The sequence below is a fragment of the Acanthochromis polyacanthus genome, chromosome 11 (genome assembly GCF_021347895.1).
Source record: "Acanthochromis polyacanthus isolate Apoly-LR-REF ecotype Palm Island chromosome 11, KAUST_Apoly_ChrSc, whole genome shotgun sequence".
In the NCBI taxonomy this organism is placed as follows: Eukaryota; Metazoa; Chordata; class Actinopteri; family Pomacentridae; genus Acanthochromis; species Acanthochromis polyacanthus.
Window position 1 is genome coordinate 466,192 of NC_067123.1, and position 20,571 is coordinate 486,762.

Consider the following 20,571-nt stretch of genomic DNA (forward strand, 5'->3'; position numbering starts at 1 on the left):
GGCTTAACCGCCCTTTGTCGGTTTCTGGAGGGGGGCACCTTTAAGTCATTCGAAAAACTTAAAACTGAATTTGAACTTGAAAATACAGACTTATTCAGATATTTACAAGTAAGGCACTTTTATAGCCTTGAGGAACGGGAAGGTGCTCCCAGCCCCGAAGCAGACATTATCAAAATATTTACGAATGCCTACAAATGTTTACCCATTAAAACAGTATCCAAACTTTACAAAGGGTTTCAAAAACAAAATGGCCATAATACCTTGTATGTCAAATCAAAATGGGAAAAAGAGTTGTTTATCTTACTGTCAGAGGATGATTGGCATAAAATGTGTGTCACTCAACAAACAACAACTAGTTCAAATAGGTGGAGGGAATTTGGGTGGAAGTGTTTGATTAGATTCTTCATTACTCCTCATATCACCAACAAATTCAAGGGGTCGCAACAGTGTTGCTGGAGACAGTGTGGCTGCACTGATGCCAATCATTCTCACATTTTCTGGACATGTCCAAAATTAAAATGTTTCTGGGACAGTGTGTTTAAAATTGTTGACAGCATTATGACTTATGCTATACCTAGGGACGCAAAGATTTATCTTTTGGGCTTGTTTCCTGAAGAGGCAATTCATAAACAGGACGAATATCTATTTAAAGTTTTGTCTATCGCTTCTAAAAAGGCCATTACTCGGAACTGGCTTAAATCTGACATTCCTCGAGTGGACCAATGGCTCGAAATCGTCGAAGAATTACACTCAATGGAAAAAATGACGTTCTTCCTCCGACTCAGAGGCCACATCTTCATAAAACTTTGGACTAAATGGCTTGAATATAAACGAGAAGCTTGAACCAATTCATATACCCTCCCCCTTTGTCCATCCCACTATTATTTGGTTTTCAATATCATCCTTTGTAATATGTTTCTTTTTATGTCTACAAGGAAGTGAACAGTGCCCCTAAGTGTTCGTCTTGTTCTGCTTGCTATACTGAAAACGATTCAAATAAAAAGTATCAAAAAAATAACAGATTACTGGACATAAAAGGGTTTAATCTGAATCAAAGGATGAACTGCATAAACTGTGATGTTCCCTGTAGAGAACTTTTCTTCTTTAAAGAACAGATTTAAACAGCTCCTCTTTAGTTTCTGAAGAGGTTCCAGCTGCAGTGACTCTGCTGGTTTTCTGTTTCCTTCTTCTCTTAATAAACAGATATTGTTCTTCTGGAACAAACTAATCAGTCGAGTTATTCCTGTTTGTAGAAGCCCAGCCAGTCTCAGCACATTCCTGTTGCTCAACCTAGCCGGGAGAAAACCATCTGAGCATTCTGCTGGAAAACCTGCTGCCAGAGTCCACCTGCTGGACCTGGAGAACCGAACCGAGGACAGAAACTAAGCAGAAATTAAACAGAAACTAAGCAGAAACTAAGCAGAGACTAAACAAAAACTAAAGGAAAAACTGTCATTTTAAATACATTTCTGTTCATTCTGAACAGATTTAAATAATTTTGGTCAATTTTTGAGTCATTTTAGGAAGATTTTTGTCATTTCTGATGACTTTTGTTTAATTCTGGACAAATTTCCTGCAATTTTGGATCATTTTAAAGCCATTTTGGATGATTTTCTCCAGCATTTTTGACACATTCAGTGTCATTCAGCAAATTTTCAGTCATTCTGGATCATTTTTAATCCCTTGAGAGAAATTATAACTGATTTTGGATCATTTTCAAGGCATTTTAGACTATTTTCAAGTCATTCTGAGTAAATTTTCATCGTATTAGATCATTTCTGGGAACTCTTCTGTAATTTTGGATAATCTTTGAAGCATCATTTTTGGACAATAGAAAAGCCCTCAGAGAGCTCAGTCCTCCTCCAAGGCTGCTCAGTCAGATCATTTCCGACGGATGAAATCTTGAAAACATTTGTGGCAGAAATCACAGCACCATAGAACGTGTCCATTTAATACAGATGAACCCACAAAGTAAACGACCTGCTCTGAGCACAGCTGGAACGTCTTCAAGAACCCACCAGAGACGTCCAGAAAAGTCCACTGGAGCAGCAGTCCAGAACTCAGCTGCTCCCATCATCTCCTCCTGTCTGATCATGCTGGATGGTGTTTACCATGGGGAGCTGAGGTTCATGGTCACATGTGGTCTTCTATTCTGTAGTTACCTGGACATGTTTAGGTCAGTGGTGTTTATCTACAGAACCATTCTGGGTTTCATTCCTTCCCATTTGTCTTTAACGAGGAAACATGGAAGTCATAATCTCCCATCTCTGCAGTTTGTCGTCCTCAAAGTACCATCTGAACTGGACTAGAAAGCCTTTAGGTTTTCTGCACCTGCTGCTTGGAATAAACTACAATCTGAACTTAAACTTCCAGCCGTTGTGCCTCTGAATGAGTTTAAAGTTCTGGTAAAATCCTGACAGTCTCCCTGCTCTGTGAGCAAGTTTGAAAGTTATTCATTTTATCCGTTTCCTGTTTTAATGTGACGATGCTGCAGGTCTCCCCGTAAAGGAGGTCTCTGATCTCAGTGGGACTAACCTGGTTAAAGAAATGCTACATTTCTAAATACTAAACTCCTTTCCAGGAACGTTCAGCTGCTCTGGAACTCTCTCCCACCAGATCTCTGTAACATCAGACTCAGCTGTTCAGACTATTTATTCTCCGTTATCGTCGCTTTCTGTTCTGCTCTATTGTTTTTCTTGGGTGTCAAGGAAGGCACTTATAAATAAAATGTATTGTTATTCTGCCAAGGAACACGGTGGAGTTATGTGACGATCGGCGTCTGTCTGTCAGCAACAGTACACAAAAACAGTAGCCTAGCCGCGCTAGACAACCCACAGCAATGAATTTAATTCTCTTCCAGGGTGGGTCTAGTTACCCTCCATAAGGCTCGAGGCTGGATGCTCCTAAAACTGGCCGGACCAATCACCATGAAGTGTAGAGTCAGAAGGCGGGTGTAACTAAGTGACGACAGAGGCGTGACGATTCTGACAGAAACAACCGGCGCACAATAAACAGTTATCTTTGGAGTCGGCTTTGGCCACAGCCCTTAAAGATTTGAAGCTAAAATTCAACTTGAAAGATAAACAAAGGACGGCACTGAAGTGTTTCATCGAGAAGAAAGTCGTATTTGGACTTATGCCGACGGGATATGGCAAATCCTTAATATACCAGTTGGCTCCGCTGGTTGGGAAGCTAATGGGACTTAGCCACAATCCGCCGGCGCTCTAGGAACTACGTCAGCCTATTCGTTGCACTGATTGGTTGTATACCTACCCAATTGCTGCAGAGTGATCTGAAAGACAACCTTTTAGCCCGCCTCCCTCCCTGTCGAGCGTTCCTAGACCCTTGCGTCTTAAGAGCTGGGTCTAGCATGGCTAGGCTACAAAAACAGACCAACAGATTTGGATGAAATTTCCAGTGAAGGTCAGAAATGACACAAGGACCAAGTGATCAGATTCTGGCAGTGATGCAGCTCATAGTCTGGATCCATGGATTGGTTAAAGATTTCTGTATCGTTGCCAGATAGCAGCACGGCGTCACTGTAACCATGACAACCAGTGAACACTACATCAGCTGATTGTGATCCTACTACAAATCCACCTCTGAGGACTTATCAGGACTTATCCATCAGAAATGATCCAACAGCTGATTAAACTGTGGGGGGGGTGTTTCTGAGTTTTCTCTGACTTTTCGGCAACATCTTCCTCATGTCAAAAAAACGCTTCTTAAACACTTCCTTTGCCGCTGGAATGGTGCCAAAAATAAAAGCACACAACATTAAAAAAATATGCCTTCACAATAAAAGCATGAAGGGAACAGTTATTTTAACACGAGCAAAACAAAGCCACGCAAAAAGTGAGGAACTGATCAACATATTTAGGTCATGTGATCCGGTCTCCATACATCACACAGCATGCAGAACACACGCCTGTACTCAGAGGAAGGTCATTTAGTTTGTGGGTACATCTACATGAAAAGGAGCCGTGATTTCTGATCATCAATAATAGCAATAATAATAAAATGCTGCATTTCTACAAAAACATTTGCTGCATTTCTGAAAATGCCATTTGGGGAAATGAGCAGCCTTGGCGGAGTCCTGCGCTCTCTGAATGCTTATCTTGTTATCATTATTATTATCATTATTATTATTAAAAAGCAGCTCTAAAGGCGTTCTAACTAAAATCGATGTATTAGATCTGTGAAAGTCTCGTCCTTCCTGGAACACGGCAGCAGAACGGTGCTGTTAAATGATTCATTCGTTCATAATTAACACATGGAGACAGATGAGCGGTGGAGCTGGAAGCAGCAGCAGCTGATTGGTCGCTCACCAGCCTGAGTCGGAGCCGTGGTGGCAGTGTTAGCCTCAGCGTTAGCCTCAGCGTTAGCCTCAGCGTTAGCCGCAGCGTTAGCCTCCGTCGGTGAGCTGCCGCCGCTGCTGTTGGAAGACGCAGCTTCAGAGGAGGCGTCAGCCGTAAAGTTCTGCTGGGCAGCAGGAACCACGTCTGAGCTCCCATTGGCCGGCTGGCTGTGGTTATTCTGGGATGTCTGGAGAAGTGTGATGGGGCTGGACGCTGCCGGGGTCGGGGGAGAGGTTTCCAGCCTGGAGGTCTCCTGTGTACACGATGAAATAATACAGGTTAAAATATCACATTAGACTGACTTTATGAACCCCAGAGGGAAACTCAGATTTACAGCAGCTAACATAACATAGAATAATAACACATTTTACTTGTATAGTGCTTTTTAAAACACTCAAAGACATTTTAAATATAAAATCAACAAACATTAAAATAGAGGAGCATCATAAAACAAGTCGTATTAGTGTAGAAAGAGAAGGTAAAATAAAATGAAATTAAAAAAAACACAGAAAAAAATCCACATAATGCATGCTACCGTTTAAAAGTTCACCCAGAGAGTCGCTGTAGAGACATTCACCTTCCTGTTGTCCTCATTTGCAGGAACCAAAAAATGTTGTTCCCTTGTCTGAAAAAAATCCCAAAACTCAGCAAAAAAAAAAGATAAAAAAATTCCCCAAATTTATAAAAATTTCCAAAATCTTCAGGAAGAAAATTACAAAAATTCCTTAAAGGTTATCCTTAAAAGTTTTGTTTTTAAAAAAATCCCCAAATTTGGCATTAAATAACTTTTAAAACTTTAAAAAGGTCGATTTGACACACAGGACGACAGGAGGGTTAAGAAATGCCAGAATATTCTAACAATATCAGTTAACTTATGGAAAATGTGTGGAAAATGTCAAAAGAAATACCTGTGGGCTTTTTGCTAGATTTTTAAAAAAAATGTCCATATAAATATTAAGAACATTTCTGACACATTCATCTGGGAAATGTTAAAAAAAATTATAAACATTTCTGTAAAACTCGTGAAAGATATTTAAAAATAATTTGAAAAAAAAGAGTCAGATAAACTCACATACAAAATATAAAAATATGACATTTAAAAAGGTAAAGTCTCCAAAACATTCAGAAAAAGTCAGTAAAATATGAATAAATGCAGCGTCTGAAAAATACTAATCGATCAAATATTAGTGAAACCTTTCATGAAAAAGCAAAACTAGAGGATTTTCTGACTAAATATTAACAAAATGGCCTGAAAAATGTCTCAGTAAATATCTTAACATTCCACAAATATCAGGATAATAGTCAAGATAAAATGAAAAGTGTTCAATAGAAGAATCTGTGAAAAATTATGTCGGATGTGTCGATAAAAGTTGGACTGAGTCTATCAGTGTGGATAAATCAGTCTGTAAACGACAGAAGTTCTACGACGACGCCCCGACTTCTCTGATCAGCACGATTCTGTCTTACTCTTCTGGTGTTTATGTGTTCTACTTTGTCTTATTTTTATATGATGGTTCTGTAATTTTTTTGGGCGTTTTGTGTCTCATTTTTCTAAATATTTTGTCTTGTTTTTGTGTTTTTTTGTCTTTGTTTTGTCTGATTTTTGAGGTTTGTCTCATGTTTTTGTCATTTTGCATTTTTTTGGTCTCGTTCATTTATTTTTTTGTGTTTTTGTCGTTTTGTCTTTCTCGTTTGTCTCATCTGCTGATCTCTTGATCAATAAAAAGAGAATTTAAAATAATAAAATGTTGTTCCAACAGACCGTGCTGGTAGCCGGTCCAGTGTTTGCTCTGTGGTTTCCACCGTGGGCTGCATGACGAGGTTTCCTACGTCTCATTCTGACGGGACCCTGGAAGTTACAGAAAACAGATTTTTAGATTAGATTCAAGCACTTCTGCAGCTTTTTCTGCCCCACACTGTAAACCTCACTGCTTTATGATCATTCAAAACGTGACTTCAGGCTTGGAAACCATCCCGCCTTTTCAAAAAAATGTGCAAATTGACCTCAGTTATCAGAGAGAAAAGTGTCTGAACTTCCCAACATTCTGCACTTAAAAATGCACCAAAAATAAACATTTTGCTCTCATCAAATTCTGGAAAAGACAAAAAATTCTAGTTTGCTTTTGTGAGCAATCTAGTATTTTATCTTATGATCAAAAATACAAAAAATAACAAAAAAAGGTAAAATCAGCCTAAAGTGACCGTAAGATGACTTAAAATGAGCCCAAAATGACTTCAGAGCTGTCAGAAATGACTCTTTCAGTCCAAAATGACTTAAGCTTTGTCCAGAATCGCCTCAAAGTTAGATTAGATCCAAAACAACAAGTGAAGCTATTTTAATAGTAGAAATAAAACTCCCACAGCCACAAAATCTGATGAAACTAAGACAACATTTCACCAACATTTCACACCTCAAACATCTGATGTGTACCAAGATTGGTGAGAAAATTTTAGATCTTCTTCTTCTTCTTCTTTTCCTTTCAGCTTTTCCCTTCAGGGGTCGCCACAGTGAATCAATTGCCTCCATCTAACCCTGTCTGCTGCATCTTCTTCTCTCACACCAACTACCTTCATGTCCTCTTTAACCACATCCATAAACCTCCTCTTTGGTCTTCCTCTAGGCCTCCTGCCTGGCAGTGGGAAACTCAGCATCCTTCTACCAATATATTCACTCTCTCTCCTCTGGACATGTCTGAACCATCTCAGTCTGGCCTCTCTGACTTTATCTCCAAAGCCTCTAACATGTGCTGTCCCTCTGATGGACTCATTCCTGATCCTATCCATCCTGGTCACTCCCAAAGAGAACCTCAGCATCTTCAGTTCTGCTACCTCCAGCTCTGCCTCCTGTCTTTTCCTCAGGGACACTGTCTCCAGACCAAACAACATGGCTGGTCTCACCACAGTTTTGTAAACCTTTCCTTTCATTTTAGCTGAAACTCTTCTATCACACATCACACCTGACACTTTTCTCCAGCCGTTCCAGCCTGCCTGTACACGCTTCTTCACCTCTTTTCCACACTCTCCATTGCTCTGGACTGTTGACCCTAAGTACTTAAAATCCTCCACCTTCTTGATCTCTTCTCCCTGTAACAATTTTAGATATTCTGACTTAAAACGTGTCCAAAATTACCCCAAATTTACCCAAAGTGACTGAAAATCTCACTAAAATAACTCAAAATCTTTCTAAAATGACACAATCAGAACGAATTGACTGAAAACTAGTCCAAAATGACTTAAATTAGCCCCAAATTACTTCAAATTAGTCTAAAATGACTTAAACTCTCTAAAATAACTCAAAATTTGTCTAAAATAATTCAAAATCAGTTCAACTTGACTGAAAACTCGTCCAAAACTACTGAAAAAGTCTAACATGAGTGTTTGACTGATTCCAGATGCAGGTCTCTTTCCACTGCAGGAAATCCAGCCTAACATTTCTACAGTAGCTCAGTTATAGTGTGGACTCTCTCTCTGGACTCTCGAGGTGACGATAATTTCGCATTAAACCAGCAGAGATTGGAATCTTTTTGTTGTAATTCTCTGAAGAGTTCTCTGAAGGTCGAAGGTTTTCTCACCTTGGTGAGGAGCTGCAGGAGGCCCAGCGACTCCTCGTTGGGCTGGGGCAGTGAGGAGATGGAGCAGCTCCTCCTCAGGGAGCAGCTGAGGAGAACACAGCGCCCCCCGAGGCTCCACACGGCGCTACATTTGGGCTCCATGCAGCACGACTCCCAGCAGGTGGCACCGCCTCGCCCGACCGCCAGCGGGTACCAGCCCAGGCCGAGGACGCTGGTCCAGTGGATCCCCAGAACCCCACCGGTGACCCGGCACAGATCTGCCGACACACCTGGATCAGGACAGAAGAAACGATGGAACCAGAACTAGAGGAGAAAACTAAACCTTCTGTAGAGTTAGATGAAGAACTAGAGGAGAAAACTAAACCTTCTGTAGAGTTAGATGAAGAACTAGAGGAGAAAACTAAACCTTCTGTAGAGTTAGATGAAGAACTAGAGGAAAAACTAAACCTTCTGTAGAGTTAGATGAAGAACTAGAGGAGAAAACTAAACCTTCTGTAGAGTTAGATGAAGACCTAGAGGAGAAAACTAAACCTTCTGTAGAGTTAGATGAAGAACTAGAGGAAAAACTAAACCTTCTGTAGAGTTAGATGAAGAACTAGAGGAGAAAACTAAACCTTCTGTAGAGTTAGATGAAGAACTAGAGGAGAAAACTAAACCTTCTGTAGAGTTAGATGAAGAACTAGAGGAAAAACTAAACCTTCTGTAGAGTTAGATGAAGAACTAGAGGAAAAACTAAACCTTCTGGAGAGTTAGATGAAGAACTAGAGGAGAAAACTAAACCTTCTGTAGAGTTAGATGAAGAACTAGAGGAGAAAACTAAACCTTCTGTAGAGTTAGATGAAGAACTAGAGGAGAAAACTAAACCTTCTGTAGAGTTAGATGAAGAACTAGAGGAGATAAACGTGGACAAGCAACAGGAATGAAAAGGAGGATCCATCTGAAGAACATCAGTGAAGCATCTCGTGGGGCTGAAACAGGACACTCTACTGGACCTGATATTTCATTATCGGGCCTTTCAGTTTTGCACACGTCTCCCGAATGAATGTGTAGAAGTCAATGTGAAAGTTGAATGGAAACTGGTTCAAAATTGCCCCAAACCTGTCAGAAATTTGTCCAAAATGACACAAAATCAGTAGAAATTGACTGGAAACTTGTCCCAAATGACTTAAAATGAGTCCAAAATGACCTTAAAGTTGTCAGAAATTACTCCTTCAGCCTAAAATGACTAAGTGTTCAGAAAAATTAACAGTTCATCCAGAATGCCCTCACAGTTGCTGTAAATTGAGTCAAACCTGTCCAAACTTACTCAAAAATTGTCCAAAATAATTTAAAATGAGTCCAAAATTACTTGAAACATGTCAAAAATGACAGAAAATCTGCCAAAAATGACCCTAAAATGTCTGGAAACTGGTCTAAAAATACCTCAAACTTGAGAATATTATCAAAAAATTTAAGATGTAGTCTTTGGTTAACATTTCACCATTTGAGGCTCAAACATTTGATGTGTGGCAAGACTGGCAGGACAATTTTAGCTATTCTGACTTAAAACCTGTCCAAAATGCCTCAAAACTAGACCAAAATAACTCAAAACGTGCCCAAAATAATTGAAAATGAGTCCAACATGACCTGAAACCTGTCAGAAATGACTCCTTCAGTCCAAAATGACTTCCACTTTCCCACTGAGCTATAAAAGACCCACATGTTGATGCTTCAGAGGAACCTCGTAGAACTCAAATAGACCCTCCAGAAAAACGCGATTATGTGATCGCATGAATTCCTGCATTGATCACCAAAATGCTGCTGAGTATGCGGGGAACAATCATTTCTCAAAAGGCTGCATAAAACAGCGCATAATTCTGTAAGAATCTCACATTTCCATGGAAAAAAGAGAAATATGCGGGTCCCGCTTAATTTCACAATTCCCACATAAAATGAGAAAACTATAACCGATATAAATGGAGTTGTGAGTTTTTATGTGACGTCATCAGTTCATTCATACACTAGAAGCACGAGCTGATGCAGAGCAGCGCTCAGAGACGAAAAACAAGAACGGTGAATGCTCAAAGATCACATTTACCAACGAATATTTCAGCCAGAGACCGGGCAAAACAGGACCCAGATTTACTGCACCAAAGTGGGGGAAACTTTTGCACCCCGTGTAACATCGTTCTGGAGCACCGAAGAAAATGAACCGTGTTGCAGCACTTCTCCACGACGATGACTGCACTGAACAGGGTTCCCCAAAGTGCAATAAGGCTCTGATATTTAGACCAGCAGTATCGGCTCATTGAGAGCTGTTACTTTTAGAGCTCAAAGTTGATGTTCAGTTTAAACTGTGTTTGAAAACACTGGAGCAGGTAGTTTGCTCTGCCTCACAGTATAACTAAGCAGAAAGAATGTTTTATTTCTGAGGAATGTTTAAGTCCTGCTTTAGCTGATAATAAATGAAACATTAACAGCTCTTACTGTGATGTGTTTTGCATGTAGTATGTCTGTTTATCTTTATGTTGCTCTTTCTCATTCAGTGGTTGCCTAGTAACAGGATGTAGGAGAACTGTAGGAGCCAATGAGCTCGATTATTATAAATAGGAACCAATCTTTGTCCAGGCAGGTGTTCCGCCCGGAAGGATAAAACAGTTTTGACCGCCGCCGCGCTGGAAGTCGCAGTTGAAAAGCCGGTAACAATGAAATGTTTGTTCATACAAAAGCTTTTGGACTATACTTATTTGGAGTAATAAACGCAGGTTATTGGAACCGCAAGCATTGGTCTCGGCTCTCTTCATCAGACGCGGTAAAGTTGTCGGCGTGTCAACTATTTACATCCTGGTGAAGCACCTCAGGGGCTTCAAGCATTGGCTTAGCCTCTACATTCAAGTCAAAACTGTTTGAGTCAACACTGGACTTTTGACAGAAAGTGCGCTCTTGTTTGACGAGCGAAAGACAATATTAGAGCCGTATGTGAGCAGGCTGTGAGCTGGAGCAGCCTATCCAGCGGCACCTTGTTTGCCTACCTGCCGGAGAGGACGCCGGAGAGGGGCACGCCACCATAGTGGCACCTTGTTTGCTTACCTGCCGGAGAGGACGCCGGAGAGGGGAGAGCCAGCGGAGCCGGGTGAGGAGCCATCGTGTGGTGTTTCGGTTGTTGGCGTCGGCAGCGCGGAGGACGCCGAGGGATTTCGTTCATATGATCAAGGAGCAGCATTCTTCTGGACAAGGTATGGGTAGCGCTACCATAGTTATGAATGGCCATAAAGTTTGTGTGCACACATAATAGCGTAATTCCAATGCATTGGTTGCCGAAGAGGATGAACAAAAAACAATAACGTTACGTCATTGTTTGACGTGGTTGACTCTGTCAGTGCTATTTAAATGGAAGAGCGCGTTGCGGACGGGGACAAACATTCTGGCGTGGGTGTGTCCACAGATGGTAAACTGGACGCAGTGACCAGCTGTAGTGACACACACCAGACTAAAAGAGTGAGTAAACTCTCTGCTAAAGCTCTTGAGCAAAAGTTAGAGAGATTGCAAAGTGACAGGAAAGCTAAACTAAACAAAGCTGCTAAGTTAAGAGAAAATGTGCAATATTTGATGCAAAAATACAAAGGGTCCGACGTGCAAAATGGTCTTGATGATTTTATGAAGCTATGTGATGACATAAGGTCCATTCATGGTTCTGTGTTGGGTTTATTGCCACAAGATGAACAAGGCAGACACGAAACATGGTTTAAAGCAAAGATGATGTTTAATGATGAATTTATTGTCAACACAAAGGGCTGGCTATGTAGCAATGGTGTGTCGGAAATTGCTGCTATTAATAATGATGGTGGAATTGCTGAGCCAGATGATGTCAATCCCAATGACAGTGTTTCGAATGTGGGTGAAATTTCAACCAAAAGTGAAACCAGTAGCCATAAGTCAAGCACCACTTCCTCAGCTAGAGTTAAAGTTGCAGCTGAGAGAGCTGCACTTGTTGCTCGTGTGGCAGCTTTAAAGGAGAGACATGCGCTGGAAGTACAGGAGCAACAAATAAAGAGGAGAAAGGAAGAGCTGGAACTGGAAACCCAGCTGGCTGCCACCACTGCTAAGCTGGCAGTTTTGCAGGCCTCAGAAGGTCGAGGTTCTTCTCATGCAGCTTCTAATGGTATGAACTCTTATTTTGAAAAGGAGAAGAGGAAAATGGCAAAATGTAACATCCTTGACCCTTTGGCTAAGGAGTATGAACCTGCAACTTCCAAAGGAAAAAGAACATGTGGGACACTCACAGAGAACATGCAATCAACAATGGATACAAGGCCTAAGAAAATCGAAACTCGGAAAGCCATGTTGAATTGGGGTACTGGCACACGTCATCAAATGTCTTCGCAACCAACACAGTCTCTGCAAAATGGTACAACAACAGCTTGGCGGAATAGAGAACAAACTGGAAATATGAATCCTCAACAAAACAGTCCAGTACCACCTGGAGATGTTGTCACAGTCTTGCACAGACAAAATGAGATTACAACTGCTCTTTTACAGCAGCAGCGTTTACTGTCCTTGCCTGCACGGGATATTCCGGTATATGAAGGTGATCCACTTCAGTATAAAGCTTTCATCAAAGCATTCGAACAAGGAGTTGAAGACAAAGCGAGTAAAGCTGATTGCTTATACTATCTTGAACAGTTCACAGCAGGACAGCCAAAGGAGTTAGTTCGTAGCTGCCAGCACATGGCTCCTGAGTGTGGCTATGTTGTTGCTAAAGGGTTGCTACAAGAACATTTTGGCAGTGAGTACAAGATTGCTAGAGCATACATTGAAAAAGCTTTAGCCTGGCCAACAATAAAGTCCGAAGATGTCAAAGCCTTGCAGGCTTATGCCATGTTCTTGCGTGGCTGTTGTAATGTCATGGAAGAGCTGTATTATATGCAGGAGTTGGACATGCCAACCAATATGAAAACGCTTGTGTCAAAGTTGCCATTCAAGCTCAGGGAGCGATGGAGAGGCAAGGCTCATGACATTTTGGAAGCCACGGATGACAGAGCTCATTTCGGGGACGTGGTGACTTTTTTGGAAAAACATGTAAGAATACTTTCTGATCCAATCTTTGGGGATTTGGAATGTGTAGCGCAAAGCACAGTTGGGTTAAAACATCTCAACAAACTGAAGCCACAGTCGAAGTATACAGTGAAAGGAAGTAGTTTTGCCACTAGAGTAACATCTATGGAGGCTGTGGACGAGAAACCAGCAAGAAATACCATCAATAAGAAGGAGAGCTTGTATTGTCTGTACTGTTCTCGTGCTCACCTGTTGGAGAAATGTCAACAGTTTAACAATAAGAAACACAGAGAAAAGATCCGTTTCTTGAGGGAAAAAGGAGTTTGCTTTGGATGCTTATGTTCTGGACATATAAGCCGTGAGTGTGGTAAACGTTTGCACTGTGAGGTGTGCGATCAACAGCATCCGACCCCGCTTCATATTCAGAAGCACACTGGGCAGTCTGAACAGACAGCTGAGTCACCAGGGACTAAACCAGAGACTCCTCCGCAGCTGTGTGGTCGTACAGGGGCTGGAAAGGATCAGTGCTTACTTTCTATTATTCCAGTGCAAGTTAAGTCTGCAAAAGGAAACGAGATCATAAAGACTTATGCCTTTTTGGATCCTGGCAGTACAGCAACCTTTTGTTCAGAACATCTCATGCAAAAGTTGAAAATGACAGGAACAAAGACTCATTTTCTTCTGAAAACCATGGGACAAGAAAGAGTTGTTCCATCCAATTCCTTGGTTGGGATGGAAGTGTCAGGACTGGAAGTAAATGATTTTCATCCCTTACCAGAGGTCCTCACACAAAAGCAAATGCCAGCAACGTCAGATAACATTGCTACTTCTGCTGATTTAGAAAGGTGGCCTTATTTGTCTAAGGTACACATCCACAACATAAATGCTGATGTTGACTTGTTGATAGGTATCAACGCTCCCAAGTTATTGGAACCATGGGAGATTGTCAACAGCTGTGGTGATGGCCCATATGCTATAAGAACAGTGTTGGGTTGGGTCATCAATGGTCCTTTAGGTGGTAATGGCAGCAACAGTAATGTGACGCTTCCTTCTATTGTTGTTAACAGGATTTCTGTGAAGACACTTGAACACATGTTGAACAATCAATATAACCATGACTTCAATGAGAAGACTTCAGTGGATATAGAAATGTCTAGAGAGGATATAAGATTCATGGAAATCATGGAATCCTCTGCAGCCCTGCAGGATGAGAGGTACTGTTTGAAGTTACCATTTAAGAATCCTAATGTGCAACTTCCAAAAAACTTTGCAGTGGCAAAGCAAAGATTGCTTGGATTGAAAAATAAGTTTCTGAAAAATCCACAACTGCATAAGGAGTATTCAACATACGTCAAAGAGATAATTGGAAAGGGGTATGCTGAACCTGTACCGCAGAAGCAGATACAGGGAAGAAGTGGAAAGGTCTGGTACATTCCACACCACAGTGTTTATCATCCTAGAAAGGGTTCTATTAGAGTTGTCTTTGATGGTGGCGCCACATGCCAAGGCACGTCATTAAATAATGAGTTACTGCAAGGTCCAAACCTTACAAGCTCGCTGCTTGGTGTCCTCATTAGGTTTAGACAGCACCCTGTGGCCTTCATGGGTGATATACAGGCCATGTTCTATCAAGTGAAAGTGCCAGAGCAGGACAGAGATGCTCTTCGCTTTCTATGGTGGCCAAATGGAGACTTCCATCAAGAGCTCAAGGAGTATAGAATGACAGTGCACTTGTTTGGAGCAGTTTCATCGCCCAGTTGCGCAAGTTATGCACTCAGGAAGACTGCAGATGATAACAAGTTTGATTTTCCTGAAAAAGTTGTTCAAGCTGTGAAAAGAAACTTCTATGTGGATGATTGTTTGATGAGTGTGGGTTCTGAGGATGAAGCAATGGAAGTAATCCGGGATCTGCAAAATCTCTGTAAGAAAGGTGGCTTCAGTTTGGAGAAGTGGGTCAGCAACAGTCGCGCAGTTCTGCAAACCATCTCAAAGAACCAAAGAGCAAAGGATTTGAAAGAGCTCAACCTGGACAGAGATGATCTTCCGATTGAGAGAGCTCTGGGTCTGCTTTGGTGTGTTGAGTCAGACACTTTTAAGTTTAAGCTGGAATTCAAGCATCAGTCTCTTACTAGACGTGGCATGTTGTCCATGATTAGCTCAGTGTATGACCCCTTAGGTATTGTTGCACCAGTCACACTGTCTGCCAAGATGTTACAACAAGAGCTCTGCAGAAGAAATTGTGGTTGGGATGATGTTATTCCACCAGATGTCTTAAGCCAGTGGGAGAGGTGGTTGCAAGATATCAATCTGCTGGCAACAGTCAAGTTGAACAGGTGTTTGAAGCCAAGGGATTTTGGTGAGATCACACAAAGCCAACTTCATCACTTTGCAGATGCAAGTGCGCACGGTTATGGTACCGCAAGTTACATCAGGCTGATGAATAACGAAAATAAAGTTCATGTTGCGTTCTTAATGGGTAAGGCCAGAGTAACCCCCCTAAAGTGTGTAACTATCCCACGACTTGAGCTGACAGCTGCTATGTTAGCAGTCAGAATGGATATCATGTTGAAGGCAGAGCTTGAACTTGAGCTCAGCCAATCTGTGTTCTGGACTGATAGTACTTCAGTGCTGAAGTACATCGGCAATGAGGACAAACGTTTCCACACGTTTGTAGCTAACAGGGTTTCTGCCATAAGGGAAGTTTCGAGTCCTTTCCAATGGAGGCACATTAGCTCTAAAGAAAACCCAGCCGATGTTGCATCTAGAGGAATCAGGGCCTCTGACTTTCTAAAACATTCAAGCTGGTTTGAAGGACCTAGTTTTTTGTGGCAGTCAGAGGAGTACTGGCCAAGCAACTATGGCTGTGACGTCACAGTGCAGTGGGATGATCCAGAGGTCAAAAGAGATACTTTGGTTAATGTTGTTGTTGACGCTCCACTTAATGCCACAGATTATCTTCTGACTTACTTCTCAGATTGGAGGAGACTTAAAGTGTCAGTGGCGTGGTTTCTCAGGCTAAAGGCAGTCTTGGTGGAACTCAGTCGTTGGAGACGGGATGGGAGAGCCTCTAATAACACACGAGTGGATCTGATGGAAAAACCAAGGGCAGCCATCGCACTGAGGAGTACCATCTTAACCCCAAAGGATCTGCTGGAGGCTGAGTTGTCCATCATTCGCTATTGTCAACAGCAAAGATTTGGTGTTGAGATTTCTTCCTTGTCATCTGGAAAAGGAACGGTGAACAGACAGAGTTCCATATACAAACTGGACCCAATTTGGGAAGATGGGCTCTTGAGAGTTGGAGGGAGACTAAGCAAGGGAGCAATGCCTTTAGAAGAAAAACATCCACTTATTCTCTCTAAAGATCAACATATATCTAAGTTGATTCTAAAGTATTATCATCAACTCTTGGGTCACAGTGGTCGAAACCATACGCTTTCTGTCCTGAGAAGGAAGTATTGGATAAGTAATGCTACCTCGGCTGTGAGGAAGGTTATAGCTGAGTGTACCTTTTGCAGGCGTTTCAATGGAAAACTGATGGAGCAAAAAATGGCAGACCTTCCAAAAAAGAGGGTTGTTCCAGATCTACCTCCGTTCACTAATGTTGGCATGGATTATTTTGGGCCAGTTGAAATTAGAAGAGGTAGAGCAACCTGCAAGCGGTATGGTGTGATATTCACCTGCTTGGCAAGCAGAGCTGTTCATTTGGAGGTGGCAAACTCACTGGGGACTGATGCATGCATAAACGCCCTCCGTCGGTTCATCAGTAGGAGAGGTCAAGTTTGTCACATCAGATCAGACAATGGGACCAACTTTGTTGGAGCAGAGAGAGAGCTCAGGGAAGCCCTTGCTGAACTGAATCACAAGCAGATTCAAGGCGCTCTGATTCCGTTTGGTGTGGAATGGAGTTTTAACCCACCAGCAGGGTCCCATCATGGTGGTATCTGGGAGCGCATGATACGCATTGTGAAGCGTGTGTTGAATTCAGTTTTGCGTCAGCAAACATTGGATGATGACGGGCTTAACACGTTAATGTGTGAAGTGGAAGCCATACTTAATGATCGCCCCTTAACCAGACTTTCTGATGATCCCAATGATTTAGAACCTCTCACACCGAACCATTTGCTTCTGCTGAAAGGGAAGCCAGCTTTGCCCCCTGGACTCTTTGAACCTTCAGATATGTATGTGAAGCGTCGCTGGAGACAAGTGCAATACATGTCTGATCTGTTTTGGAAGAGATGGGTCAGAGAGTACCTCCTACTATTGCAAGAGAGACAGAAATGGAATCAGAAAAAGAGGAGTCTAGTTGTTGGTGATATCGTTGTAATCATGGATTCCTCAGCTCCACGTGGTTCCTGGCCTCTTGGCAAAGTACTGGAGGTTTTTCCTGACAAAGGGGGTCTGGTGCGTTCTGTTAAGCTACAGACCAAAACTAATATTGTTGAAAGACCTGTAACTAAACTTTGTTTATTGCATGAGGTATAAACAAATGGATAATGTGATGTACATTTATGGTTATTGAAGTTTTTGCATTTGGCTCCTTTTGTAATGTATGTATTTGAATTGTTATGTCTGTTCGCCAGTAACAATTAGGGGCTGGTGTGTAGGAGCCAATGAGCTCGATTATTATAAATAGGAACCAATCTTTGTCCAGGCAGGTGTTCCGCCCGGAAGGATAAAACAGTTTTGACCGCCGCCGCGCTGGAAGTCGCAGTTGAAAAGCCGGTAACAATGAAATGTTTGTTCATACAAAAGCTTTTGGACTATACTTATTTGGAGTAATAAACGCAGGTTATTGGAACCGCAAGCATTGGTCTCGGCTCTCTTCATCAGACGCGGTAAAGTTGTCGGCGTGTCAACTATTTACATCCTGGTGAAGCACCTCAGGGGCTTCAAGCATTGGCTTAGCCTCTACAAGAACAATCACCTTTTGTTCCCAGTTCTTACATATTTTGTGTATTTTTGCATATTTCACACCTATTCGCATACTTTGCAACTTTCCACAATTTCCCCACATAAAATGGCATAAAAACCCGCATATTTATTCACATAATCAAGGATTTTAGCCCACGTTTTTCTGAAGGGTCTAACTCAAAGATCCTCTACATATAAATATATTACGGTGCTTAAACTCTGCTGTTCAGTAACTTCATGGTAACTCTGGCAGCGATGAACAGACGGATGGATCAGACCAAAGTTTAGTTGGTTTTGTGTTCTGCTGCCCGTTTTATCAGCTGCTTTAATGTGGGTCAAACAGAACCAGTGAAGGTTTGTCTTTCAGAAACTGTCTATTAATAAGTAACTGGCACCAAATAAATGTTTATTAGTTCATAGCACATTAAAGGATGACATTTACTGATTATAGTCAGCATTATAGTGCTGGTTCCCCTGTCTGGACCGTAGGTTTGGACGTTACACTGAAAGTTACATGATCAATGGGCAGCTCTGCACAGAAAATAAAGAAATTAGCTTTTATCTCACTAATTTTAAGTGACTTTGGACTCATTTTGGGCTAATCCTCTACTTTTGAGTCATTTGTGGCTAATTTTGATTCATTTTGAACTAATTCTGAGTTATTTTGAACTAATTCTGAGTTATTTTGAACTAGATCTGAGTTATTTTGGACTAATTCTGAGTTATTTTGAACTAATTCTGAGTTATTTTGAACTAATTCTGAGTTATTTTGAACTAGTTCTGAGTTATTTTGGACTAGATCTGAGTTATTTTGAACTAGTTCTGAGTTATTTTGGACTAGTTCTGAGTTATTTTGGACTAGATCTGAGTTATTTTGAACTAATTCTGAGTTATTTTGGACTAGATCTGAGTTATTTTGAACTAGTTCTGAGTTATTTTGGACTAGTTCTGAGTTATTTTGGACTAGTTCTGAGTTATTTTGGACTAGATCTGAGTTATTTTGGACTAGTTCTGAGTTATTTTGAACTAGTTCTGAGTTATTTTGGACTAGATCTGAGTTATTTTGAACTAGTTCTGAGTTATTTTGGACTAGATCTGAGTTATTTTGGACTAGTTCTGAGTTATTTTGGACTAGATCTGAGTTATTTTGGACTAGTTCTGAGTTATTTTGAACTAGTTCTGAGTTATTTTGGACTAGTTCTGAGTTATTTTGAACTAGTTCTGAGTTATTTTGGACTAGATCTGAGTTATTTTGAACTAGTTCTGAGTTATTTTGAACTAGTTCTGAGTTATTTTGGACTAGATCTGAGTTATTTTGGACTAGATCTGAGTTATTTTGGACTAGTTCTGAGTTATTTTGGACTAGTTCTGAGTTATTTTGAACTAATTCTGAGTTATTTTGGACTAAGTTTGAGTTATTTTGGACTAATTCTGAGTTATTTTGGACTAATTTTAAATCCTTTTGGACTTGAAAAGAACCAGGCTGGTTTTAAAGTGGAGCACAAAGACATGAGGGGGATTTATTTATCTGAGAAAAGCAGCTGCAGATGTATATAAGATGAATATAAACTGGAAGTTCTCCTGCAGTTATTCTCATGTGCCTCAGATCAAGTGTCTGATGTGGTGAAAACAGCTGAACTGCATCCACATGTCAGCTCTGATCAGCTCTGATTTCTGTAGGTAGAACTTGGTCTGGACGTAAACATCGGCGGTGGAAGGACAGAAGCAGCTCCTCGTCACACTTAATAACAGCTGCTGTATTTATAGCAGCAGATAAGGGTTTAAACGGCTGCTGGAAGTGTTGGATCTCTGTGGACTGAAGTCCAGCCGGGAAACCGCTTCATCACAAACAAAGCACAGTTAACATGTGAACCTTCTACCTGCTGCAGCTTAAAGAACATTTACCTGATTTACTTCAAGACTGTAGAGGTTTACTGGAGGAATTAAACGCTCACCAAATGTACAGAAAAACTAAAGTGATTCTAAATAATGAGCAGGTTTAAAGTGACAGCAGCAGTGGCTGTACAGTGCTCTGTGTCTCAGTAAACTCTGGGTCGGATGAAGAGACGATGGAAGCGATTACAGCAGAGATTATTCAGTTAAAGTCCTCTGAGTGTGAAGAAACATCTGGAATTATGGAGGAAACAAAACATGCTAAATGTTTTAGACTCTGATTCCTGCTCTCTGGATGAGCTTCATGAGGGAGAACCTGAAATCATTTCACTTCACTGTTAAACAATGTCCAGTTCTAAACTAGCATTAATTAACCTTTTTTAGTGTTTTAGGATTTTTGTGTACTGCTATCAAATCTAGTTATTACATTTTTGAAAAAAGATTTTTAAATATCTGAAATATTCAGACATTTTAATATACTTTTACATTTTAACCGTTTTTTGGCATTTCATTCAAATTTCTCAGACCTGTTATTCATATTTTCAGAAATATTATTGATATTTTTGGACATTTAATCAATATTTTCATACATTCTAATAACATTTTAATACTTTTTTGGTCATTTTAATCATTTTTTTGTATTACATTCATATTTTTAGATCCATTCGGTAAACCAGTCATTGATTTTATTTTGTTTTTAATTGTTAAAAAGGCAGCTTTCTGATTTTTGCGTGCTGTTATTACATCTATCCATCAGAGGTGACATTTTGGATCCAGAGCTTCCAGCAGCAGTGTTCTGT

The 20,571-nt window shown here is 40.9% G+C and overlaps 1 protein-coding gene across 1 annotated transcript in view; it reads right to left on the reverse strand.

Moving 5' to 3' along the window:
• The window catches only part of LOC110971327 (dyslexia-associated protein KIAA0319-like protein), a 71,474-nt gene that overhangs the window by 43,408 nt on the left and 7,495 nt on the right, over positions 1-20,571 (reverse strand). The window contains exons 3-5 of the mRNA XM_051955446.1: positions 7,931-8,199; positions 6,121-6,207; positions 4,329-4,611 (exon numbers count right to left, since the gene is read on the reverse strand). Coding sequence (XP_051811406.1) covers positions 4,329-4,611; positions 6,121-6,207; positions 7,931-8,199 — 639 coding nt within the window. The remainder of the gene's footprint in view (positions 1-4,328; positions 4,612-6,120; positions 6,208-7,930; positions 8,200-20,571) is intronic.